Raw genomic sequence first — 12,111 nt, 5'->3', positions numbered from 1 at the left:
CACAGGAACATACAGAAATTCTTTGTTGTCTACAAGCTGACATGATAGCTTCCAAACATTTACATATATGTGTAAATGCTACAAATTTGGTGATCCGTGTATTCTCTAGTCAATTCGGGTATACTTACCTAACCTTTAATGATTGTGAAATTGTACTCCTTGCATAGAAATCACATTTGTACACGATTGCGGAGATGCATTTTGCATCGACAGAAAACATTTTGACAGCGGTACAAAGTCTTGTAGTGAGAGAGAGAGAGCACTGGCTTGGGGGAAATGAATAATTGTCTTCACTCTAGTAACAACCTTAGAGGATGTTACTAAAGCAAGCATTCCAAACGCTAAAGCATTGCATCCGCGATGCAGATAATGGGTTAATTATCTCACTGCAACACATGTAGACTACAAATTTGATTCTACATTAACAAAACAAGCATTTTTGCAGTACGAACAAGAATATCCTCTTCAGAGTGAAACAAGATGCCTCTAGATCAATATGATTATATTATCTGTACTGACTGTTATGCTCAACCAGCCGTAGGAAGTAAACCGCAATACAGCGCTGCATGTGCGATTGTAAAATGACATATGAGGGATGGTAAGTTCCATCCTAGCAATACGTGTGCCGTGCAATCTCTAAGAGATTGCACGGCACAGTTGGCAGAACTAAAAGCCCTGATACTGGTGCTAAAAAATACAGATCAAAAATTCCCCACACTTATTGTGTGTGATTTATTTTTTGCGTCCAGTATTACAATGACTATCTTCACTACTGGGGCCAGTATGGGTCTAGAGATTCAAAAGGTGGCACAATAAAGCACAAATTACTTTGGGAGCAAGTGACATAACTGAAAAAGAGTTTGCCACGGGCTCATGTTAGCCATATGCTGAGGCATCGGCATATTAAAGGGAATTCATTGGCTGATGAAGCCACTAAGGTGACAGTGCAAACTGCTGCCATTGCTGTAATCGCTTGTTCTAGCACGAGGGTAGACAGACAGATAATGGTAGCTGTCATCGCTTCGCGTACAGACAGCGCAGCCTTGCCAAAAGGTGTTCCACTCAATTACTCCTACAAGTTAGATTTGCTAAATATGCTGTATGCTCAAATTCCAGGAGTGGGGAATAGAGTAATGCGAAACATGGATCGCAGATTAGGTTTAGTTCTAGCTGCACACGGGGCCTGTGCTCAGCACACGCAGGTATTACTGCTACAGTTTCACTACTGAAACGTTTTTAGAGGCTAGATCTGACCAAACAGACCAAGGGTTTTGTCCTTAAGAGCATCATCTGTCCGCAAAGGAAGGATTCCACCGCAGCACGTCCACCACAAACACCATTACTGATTACAGGCCTCTCACATGTGTATATTTGGACCACTGAGGCCCCTAACAATATGATGGGGCTTACAAGTACATCTTGGTGGCAGTGGATTCATGCACTTGAATCCTGTGGGTTTAGCTCCAGTGCTCGGCCGACACTCAAACTGTTAGAAAGGATTTGCGAGTCTTCATAGGGACATACGCAATTGGCACATTACATTCTCACTGTGGCCCTGCATTTTGCTCTCGGATTTACAAAGAAGATATCGCTAGTTTGGGTGTGGTCTTATGGTACTCCTCTCTATATTATCCCGAGGGATATCAGATTGTGGAGAGGAATAACCAGGACTTAAAGCAATCCTTAACAGCAAGGTTATTCGGCTTGGGTGGGAGTTGGGTCAATCACCTATATAGGGTTCAGAGAGGACTTAATAAGATGCCACGAACTTCCCTAGGAGGCCGTGCTCCATGTGAGGTCCTGTTTGGGATGAGAATATGGGTACCTGACCTCAATTGTGGCAGCACAGTGGTGGATGAAAAAGCATTTGACATCAATGATAATTTGGCTGTTTTACAGGAATTCACTGAATTCCGGGCATTAAAAGGCAAGGTCCAAGTAAAATGCACCACCACTGGGGAAGTGAAATCTGTTGGGCAAGACCTGCCTAGGTCCTGGCAGTCGAGGGAACAAGAACTGTACTTCTTCCTCCTCTTTCAGGCAATAAGGAAAATATATTTGTATCCATTTATCTGATCAAACCACACTATGTGGCCGATACTGAATAGCAGGCCGCGTGGGCTCCTGGGTAGCTGCTGATCTCCTCTCGCTACCATAGAGAAAGACTAATAGAGTTTGAAGATTCCACTCTACGAAGTAACAGAGTTGCCAACAATGGAATGGACCTTGTACCAGTAAAATTTGACCAACAAAAAAATACAAAGTAAGCACTGATCTCAATTCGACCTAATAACATCTATGTGAATGTCTCACGAGTTATTTGCCAGTTCAACAAAACTTGCTGAGCTACAAAAGATATTTTGAAAAGGGTCTGGCTACTTCATTGATTTTGACACCTTTTCGCTGGATCCCAGTGAACCTGAGTCAGTCACCACCACCTTCTGTTCCCCTTAAAGAAAAAATATTTAATTCCTACCTTTGGCTGAAAAAGACTTACTTTGTTTCACCCTGGCAAAAGCTCTGGATTGCAATTGGTCTACTTTTCTTAGTTCTTTAGATAGATGTAGTGACTGTCTTTTTAATGCTCCTCAATGTACGTTATCACCCAGAACGCTCCACAATACAACATGTGAACTTGGTCCTGACACCACATACATCTCATCGTGAACAAAGAGACCTCTCCTTTGTGAACATTACAGCTGTTCCGATCCCTGAAGGAATAGTTTGAGACCGGGTTTCCTATGATGTTTTGGTCCCACTGAACTTTTGAAAATACCATATGCATTTAAATTTCTTATAATGATATCATAAACTCCAGTACATTCTTTGAAGATTGGGACTTTGGAACTGTGAATAGAATGCTGTCTGATTTAGAACAATCTGCTGCATTCTCTAAAAATTTATTTTATGATAAATCAGATTTTGATAGTGTATTATCAACATTATGCTCATCATTTCTTGCACAAGCAAGTATCCCAAAAAATGTTTTTACTTACCATCATTGGGAACATTGCCTACACCACCAAAAGGTAGTTCACAAATGTTTGCACAAAAGTTTGCCTATTTTTCTGGGTTTAATACTTCATATCAGACCTCATATTATTAGAAGGTTGCACCTACACCTGCAAAGAAAAATATGCTCACTAATATGAAACCTAAATACTCTGCTTCCTTCATTTCCCAGCTTTCGTTACAAGGTTTCAACTTTTGGAGGGACACCATAGACACAAAATCTGTCTGGGGGATTAAAGATTGGCAAGTTCATGGAACTGAGTAATTATTTAGAGCATGTCTCCTACCATAACAGATCATTTTCCTGAACAACCCGGTGCAACAAACTTCCTGTCTTGGACTAGCCAACATTAAGGAGTTTAACACTTCAGATTCCCTCGCTTTCACACCTTGAGGGATGGTTAAACTATACATATCATTGTGAGAATATGCTAGATGCCATTATACATGAGGGGGTCATACAATTCTTCAGACCCCAATTGGAAGGGATGGTTGGTTTGGCCTATCGACACAAATGGGTGTCAGTAAAGATTCAGAGGTACAACCGAAGGTTTTTCTTTATCCATAGGCCTGACCAACGCTATGTACAACGAGAACAGTCGGGGGTGGTGACATCCTACAGTTTTGGGAAATTATGCCTAGAGTGGCTGAGAACCTCAACACTGTCCCAGGTGAAACAACACTTGTCCTTACTTGCAGATGAAATGGATCTAAGAGATGTTTTTGCTAGGTCTCCAGAAACTGTCATAAACGCTTCTAATACACGATTTACAATGAACAAGAAGAAGCTGCAGAAAGATGGTGTGAAATTGACAGGGTTAATCTAGAAAAGGCTTTGGCAGTGGTTGACAATGGCATGACCACACTATCATCTAGGATTTAATCACTGGGCAACATTGTGTCCTCTGCAATATATATATTGGAACAGGATCTGTCCATTATTCAACATGGGCAATCGCAGTTACGATCCATTCTATTATTGAGCTGGAAGCTACAGTCATTGCGATCTGGTCACGTGCCCTGGCGATAAATCAACAGTACGTCTGTTTTCTTCTTATAATTTAACAGCAAGGCAGACAACAATGGCACAAAGAGATGCAAAGTATACAATGCTGCACATTGAAAAATTGGACCAATTGCCTATCACCATCGCTAAGTCACCTTCCACAGAATGGTTAATGAATGGCCATATTACATTGCCAGTCACAACATTCCAATTTCAATATTGTCTAAAGTACCATCAAGTTGGCAGGTATGAAGTGGTTTGGGTACGGAATACATACATAAATTTGGGGAATTACTTTACAGATTTAGATGCAGGAATAGGGACACTGAAGTCTTTCTCAGCGGTTCTGACTGTGGGAATTCATTAAGTGGGTCTCTAATTTGTCAGGATAATATGCTTCACTGAGCTTGTCATGCTTCAGTTGCAATTCTATCATGCCACTTAAAGGGATCCCCAGCTGCCGTGATAAAACCGGCTTTCAAATTACTCTTGAATGGGAGTTATTAGATGTTGAATGATCAAGGTTGTTGTAGGATGCTACCAGGCATCACCCATCTGGTTACACTAGGTTCCAAGGTTACATATTGTATGCAAGTATTGTTTCCACCGACCCACACATTTAGGGAGGTGCCGCTATGGCCTTCATTGAATGTTTCCCTTATACGGTTTGATCCTCTGAGCAGACTGAAAGTCATACTACTACAGAAGGAGGTGGCCTTGACCTCAGCTCAAGAGACTTTTGATCTCCAGGTTTCAAGGTCTTCAGCTGAGATGAAAGCACTACTCCGAACTAACTTCTCCATTTTGGGGAAATGGTACATCGTATCTTTAACAGGTCTGATATGAGTGGGATAGTACACCTATTTAGGAACATAGGTTCTGGGCTATTAAGCACCTTTCCGACAATCTTTGGAGTTATTCCATCCTTTCTATACTCTGTATTGGGGAGCGTTTCTGGAGAGATTGCACTGTTCCTACTACTTGTAGTGGGTATCCGGGTTTTAATTTTCCTGCTACGCAATGGATGTCCCAAATTCCAAGTAAATGGAAAAAGTGCTCTTGGAGCGATGTTGCCGTGAACATATGGTACTCCATCTGGGCACACCTCGGCATTTTAGAGCTAAGTGAGCATTGGTTTCTGTCATTCAGATTAGTCTGGGTCGACAGCTTCCTGCCTGTACCCCACTGCTTATTCTGCGGATACGAATGTGTGTTGGACTTGTGTCTAACACTTCTATCGGTTGCGCCTCTGGACGTACTGCTGGACCCTTTAAAGGACCGTGTAGTGCAGTGTCCTCAGCATATTCCAATTCTGATATCGGCATTCTTGGAACTACTGTGGGAAGCTTCATTTCCTGTCTGAATTGACACCGGCTCTATACCAGGTTTACAGGCATCAGGTGTTACAACAGTGGCTGCGGGAACTGGAAAAGATCACCTTTGTTCCATTGACCTAGTCCAAGAGGGGTTACAGGGACCGTCATCTGCGTAGGCAAGCAGCTGTGATGCTGAGTCTCCTACACAGAACTCACAAACATTTGACTCTCCGTGTGCTGGGAACAATTCGGCCTTTTGTTGAAAAAAAATGGAAATAAAAAAAAAAAAAGTTTTTTTTTTTCCTCTTTTGCTCTCACTGAGCACGTTTGCTTTCAGAGTGCTCAGTTGTTCTAACAGTATGTTGACGATTTTGAGGACTTGTAGAGCTTTTTTAACATTTACATAACTTTTTAACACATACCATGTTTTTCAGATGCTTTTATATAAGTATGGGAGGTGAACTCCACTCCGCTCACAGAGTTTTCTGCACTCCTGTTACGCTGAGCTCGCGTAGTTGAGGAAAAACTCCACTCTGCGGAGCGGAGTTTTTTCCCTCTTTCGCGTTCATCAACATCAAGTTGCCGAGTGAGGAAAATCCACCTCTCTGTGAGATTTTGCTCATTCCCGATGGTCAGCATCATCATGGTGAGAGCAAGCGAGGAAAATCAACCTCTCAGCAAGATTTCTCAACGCTTGCAGTAAGATTTCTCATTGCATGAGGTCGTGTATGCTTGAGATTGCTCGCATTGAGAAACTGTGTCTCCGCGTTGAGAAAGCTGCAGCTCATGTAAAAATCTACTCGAGCAGCAGTAAGGAAGCAGCGCCCACTTGCACTGTACATCGTGCCGTTCGCGATAATTGCACAGTCCGGACAAGCACCTGGCATGGAAATCACCGCAAATGGTATTTATCTAATACACTCCACCGCTTGCAGAGCTCTGAATAGCACAGCAGAGTTTATTTGCACTTCGCGGAGTTCCTCTTCCGTGAACTATGTCCAGCCTTGCTTTTATACTCCTATTTTAGCAAAGTCTTTTATGCTGTTTAAACAGGCATTTTTTAGAATTTGTTACTTTGTCATCCAGTAGGATGAGAAGAGGGTGTTATGAACCCCAATGTACTCCAATATAGGCCTAGGTAGTTGCACTACCTTTTACCTACATTTGTCCTACCTTGCTCTAAATAATTGTTCTGGTGCTAACCTTTTACCGAGTTAGGTGCCACACAAAAATTGTGTGGTTTTCTCTCAAACTAGCCTCATTTAATATGCATGAGGATTCTAAGTATCATAGCAGGATTCCCATCTTCTGTATAATAACTCTTTATAAGGGTCACCATTGTTCCCATACTTGGTGGACATGCCCACAGTACCAGGACACATCTAGGTAGAACCCCTGAGCGTGTCTTTCGGGTATAATAGTACCACATCATTGCTGGGCAACCCAGAGGAGAAAAAGACTTCCATGCTGACACGAGACGCTAAAGTCCTTGCACGCAGACACTCCAGCACACAGTGGTCTGACGTCCCTCACAGGGTGTCCAACTCAAGACCAAGATGGGGTTCTTCACTCTCTCACATCAGGTAAAGGGGTTGACTCTTTCCTAGGGGGATTCTTGGCTATATACCTACATACATGCTGGGTGCACTTGGGTATATCTAGTTGGGGTTTTAATCGTACGAGTACACATTATTTCGGTCATGCATCTATATGCCTGCATATGTTCATAGTTTAGCACCATGGTAGAATTCTACCTTTTATTTACTCTTTTGGTGCTTATAACTGTATATATCTGTTTCTGTCTTATGGTTGTTGCAGCACATGTATTTTTATACTAGAATGACGCTGGTCCAATAAATGCTTATTGAAAACCTCCCCACTGTTTATTGTGTGCATCTCTCTGTGACAAAGTGAGCACAAGTGACAGAGAAAAATGCTGGACTGTTTCCACGATCCCCGAGAGGTCAGGGTTGTCATGTTCAATAGTTGCCAGAAACTATTCCTCCTTGGTGAGGTTGGGGGCTTATAGTGACATTGTGAGATATCTGGTCTACAGACTAACATATCCTTTGGGGGTGTCTGGAATCAGTCTGGACACCAATCCCTTTATGTTGTCTAAAATACGTAGATCCTATATACATTTGTAGGAACTACACAACACCACGTCACACAAATCAACTCCGCATACTTCCATTACAGACCACATAATTCAACAACAAACCACATAATTCAACTCAAAAACACTATAACACACCACAAACATCCAATCCACATCACAGAATTCTACATCATGCCAAAATAAATGACAGCACACCACATAATTAAACTCCAATACATACCAGTCCACAACACCAAATACCATTCCACTTAATTGCACTCAATTAGACATAATCCCCCTCCACATAGTTCCAGGACACTCAATACCACATAACTACTATCCACATAATTCGAATGTACACCATGCCACATAATTCGACTCCACAAATCCTCTCCACAACATAATATTTCACACCATGCAATTCCAATCCAACCCACATACATCCACTCCTCTCCCTAATACTTGGGTAAAAGACTACCATTTGCAGCAACAGCTCTAACTCTCGCAAAAACAGGACCTATTGACTTTGAAAATGCTTGTTTATACTTTTAATACTACTATCCAGAGTCATCTTACTTATTTTACAGGTATCAAAGATTCAAAGCTAAGTTAGTCATGTTGATGATTGAATCACAGCAGCAGATACAGTTGCCCACTCAGCTCACCGCGTCCTTAGGAACCAGATATAACTTCACCATAATGTTTATGCGTGCAATGCAGAGTTATTAACATGGTAACAAAGAAGCAGAAAGTGCTTCAACATACATTGTTTAGGTTGGTTTGTCTTTTAAGTTTCCTGCCTTTGGTCCTTCCTCATTTTTCTTTAACTAGAATCGTCTCTGATTCCGACTGGACAGTCCATCTGCTTTGTTCGTGGTTCTAATAAGTTTTCTTTTCCATTTTAAGGTTGGAGTTTGGGGAAAAGATATTGTTGTCCTCCGAGTTGAGAAAAAAGTCTGTTGCCAAACTGCAGGATGGAAGGACTGTGTGGAAGATGTTTCCTGGTTGAAAACGTCTGCATGGCATTTGCAGGTATTGTGGTGAACATTAAATATATCCACCCGTGTCGTTTGGTGGTATTCTTTTCCGCATTCTGTTACTGTTTGTTTGCTTCTTGGGCTCTACAGGGTAAACAGTTCCCTAGTGAGCCTTGGGATACTTAGTGTGAAGTTCAGTATTATGGGTTACCTCTAAAGCAATGTTTGAAATTCATTTTTGGTGGTAGTGATAAGTTTGTGATCATCTAGTTCAAGTTTCTCCAACCAGTCGATCGCGAGCTACCAGTAGCTCACAAAAACATTCAGAGTAGCTCCCAATAAGATCTGCAATAAATAAGTGTTGCATTTTCATTTGAAAGTTGAGGAAAGGCTATGTTCATTTACATTATTATCAGGCTGCAGATAGAGCCTGATAATAAGCATTGTTCAGTCAGATTTATGGTCCATGTGGATCACAGAGCTTAAGAACTGAAGCACTGAGGTATTTAACTCTTATATAAAAATCCTTCTCAATTCAATATTGGAGCATGAGACCAAAACTATGTTTCTGGATGCTTTTAAATGAGAGAAAATTCACATTAAGAATTAACTTAACTCTCAATTTTAATTTTATTCCTTTTCAAATTCGCATTTAACAACGGCAGCCATCTTGCTCCTAGTGGCTGGAAGGCACAGTGCCATATTTTTCACTGAAAAAATACAGGTATTTTCTTTTAAATGGGAGAAATTTTTAGTGAAGAAAAATGTTTCTATGAATCGTTGTCTTAATGTTTTCCTCTGCTTTAAATTAAGCCAATCTAGTCCTAATGTTTTAAGAAGCATATTTTTTCACTTTCAATTCCCACATTTAAACAAATCACTGTATTTTGCGGTTATAAATATGGCACTATGTCTACAGGCCACTGGGAGTAATATGCTTGCTGTTTGTGAAGACACTTTGACACGGGACAAAATTAAAATGAAATTATAATTTTACTTTAATGCATATAAACATAAAGTAAACTCTTCAGTTGAATTTTCTCCCATTTCAATGTGTCACATTTACGCACAGCAGCCATGCCATGTTCATTCATATTTATAACTGAAAAAGTCAGCCTTTTTTTTTTTTTAATAGGTGTCTTTTAAAGTGCAGACAAATGTTCCATCCAATGCAGAAACATTTCTATTAAGTGCAAAAACAGTTCCTTGTTATGATCATTTCTGCAGAACATTTTTTTGCACTTTAAATTTCATCCATTAAAAGAAATGGTGGTATGTTTGTGCGGTACATGAAACGTTGCCACATAGGTTGAAGGTTATGTCCTGTGCCACAAGTATATATGACACATTCTCTGAGTCACCCATACACCTATCTACCATCCATTCAAACACGTTTATTCATCCTTACAGACATGCGCTCACTGACGCACAAAGTAGCTCTATCATAGTACCCCTAGTCACAGTATTTTTCACAAACCATAGTATCGGGCTCCTCGAACATTAGGTTTAAAAGTCCAATGAAGCTGGACGAGGGTGTGACTGATACCAATGCACATGTTGCATGGCTTTCAGTAGCTCACAACCATTTTCACTGATAAGAAGTAGCTCTCATTACAGAAAAGGTTGTGAACCCGTTATCTAGTTAATTGTTAGGTTGGTTATGGTATTAGCTTTGAAACTGAATGGCAGGCCCCCATTTATTTGTCCCGGAGCCGAAAGAAGAGAGGCTGACACTTCATCTGCCACTTCAGACATTACTGAAAATCAACTCTGTTTTCCCAGGTACATTGCAAAAATGCCCTTTTGTATGGGAAAAGGAACATCATTAAAATGTCAAATGAGTAAATGTGAGATAATAAAAGGTAACAATAGATAACTATGTGTGGAGATGACTAGAATATGTGGTCTTTGGCCCACCATACCTCCCATAGACTTTTGGCTCCCTCTTTTACAACACATTTTATTTTCCTGTGCTGAATGTATTGTAAGATATTCTGTGTTGCTTTTAATCTTTTTTTCCAAGATGAAATGTGTTTGTGAATGTCATTTACTGGTCCATTTATTGGAGGAAACTCCTTCAATCGCTGCTAAAGACTTAAGTGACTTATGTTTGTTTTGAAACTGCTGCTCTGTACTGCCGTGCTAGTGTTGACATGGAGCTAAGCAAGCGCATCAAATCTGGCTTTTGAGTTCTAATCTTCAGAAAAAATTATAACGGTTGATATGCTCATGTTGAGAATGTAAACATAAACTGCACCTGGCTTGGAGCCCCTACTTGGCCATTGCTTAAAGTGGAGCTCCTTCCCGGCCCAACCAAACTCCTGCAATACTACGGGAGTTGACTCACTTTGCAGCTCCCTAAGGGGGACATAATGCTCCAGTGATCACATGGAGGAGCAGAAACCGTAACTGAGCTCTTCTCGCATCAAGACACACTTGTTCAGAGCGAAAGTGGAGGTGGCGCGGGCCACTGGCCTGAGAAGAGAGAGCGGACAGCAGAAAGAAACCCACCCAGAGTTCCTTGACGTCGCCCCGCAAGAGAACACTTGGATGCACCCGTGATTGAGGCAAGGCACTAGTGAACCGGAGGAGTGGAATCCTTCTGACAGCGAGCGGAGAGGTCTTGGTCAGGAGGGGCAGCCAGGGAAGAGGTATGCTCGATACTAATTGCCGGCTGCCGTGCTTGGCACATCCGACCCTGCCCGGAGTGCAGGCCACAGCTAGATGAGCCAAGGAGGCGGACACGGGCCCGCGGGACTTCAGAGATGGAGGGCAGAGGCGAGGACTGCAGGGTATCTAAAAAATCAATTTCAGCTGAGAGCACTCGATGGCACACCATCGGGGCTCAACAACAGTGCCGAAGTAAGCAGTCTCCAGCAGGGTAGGGCAGCACCCCAGGAGCTGTCAGCTGCCATATACAATGGACAGAGGCCCACATGGAGAAGTGGTGGTGCAGGGAGGCTCTGGCAAGACTGGCCCGGTCTCGGGTGGCCTCAGGATGACCTAAATCACAGCCGAGCGCCTAGGATGGCCCAGAGGTGAGATTGAGGCCTACACATAGTGACACAGGTTCGGACCCACTGACATCACCCCTGTGCTTGGTGGAGCCTGTTCTGAGAAGTGGCAGGTCTGGGCTGGCTGCAGGGAGGATATCCGATCCACAAGGACCCCGGACCTGCCAAGAAGGTAAGAGGGGGTCTGGAATCGGAGAGCAGACCTGGCCTGGGGAACGACCGAAAGGGCGCCCCAGAGAGCTGTAAAAAAGGAGACTGAGGCAAGATCACTGCGAGGGATGGGAGGTGTGACTGAGGCTTGAGACGCGTGGAGACTCTTTCCATGACTCCAGGGAGAATGTGAAGTTGGAGTTAGTGTCCCAGAACCTCCATGCTTCCATCAGAGAGGGGCGAACTACTAGGGGAGCATCTCTGCTGGACACAGCAAGGGCCCTGGCATTAGAGAAATCACAGGGAGGCACAGAGCTTGAAGTGACCTGTGAAGCTGGAATAGACTGTTTAACAGGGAAGACCTAGGTGCCAAGGACTCACAGGGACCCTCATATACAGGTGGATGCCACAATTGAGTCACCTTGATTGGCACCGTGAATAGTAACGGAAATAGACCTATAAGCTGCAGCTGACAACTACATCCCCTTAAAATCTCCCATAGAAAGGGACCCAGAACGAGGTGTGCAGAAATCCTGAG

The 12,111-nt window shown here is 42.6% G+C and overlaps 1 protein-coding gene across 18 annotated transcripts in view; it reads left to right on the top strand.

The window, feature by feature from the left end:
• Positions 1-12,111, top strand: part of LOC146812330 (uncharacterized) — a 398,549-nt gene that overhangs the window by 293,475 nt on the left and 92,963 nt on the right. For 16 of the 18 annotated variants that reach the window (XR_014965925.1, XR_014965923.1, XR_014965929.1 and 13 more), the window contains one exon: positions 8,339-8,464. The exons of the other annotated variants lie outside the window; for them this stretch is intronic. Coding sequence is in view for 4 of the 16 variants with exons in the window: in XM_085614585.1 (XP_085470711.1) it covers positions 8,407-8,464 (58 nt within the window). In the remaining 12 variants the exon portion in view is untranslated. The remainder of the gene's footprint in view (positions 1-8,338; positions 8,465-12,111) is intronic. 18 annotated transcript variants of the gene reach the window in all.

This window comes from Triturus cristatus, chromosome 7, assembly GCF_964204655.1.
Source record: "Triturus cristatus chromosome 7, aTriCri1.1, whole genome shotgun sequence".
Classification (NCBI taxonomy): domain Eukaryota; kingdom Metazoa; phylum Chordata; class Amphibia; order Caudata; family Salamandridae; genus Triturus; species Triturus cristatus.
The sequence above is the reverse complement of the archived record's forward strand: the minus strand, read 5'-3'. Positions and strand labels throughout refer to the sequence as shown.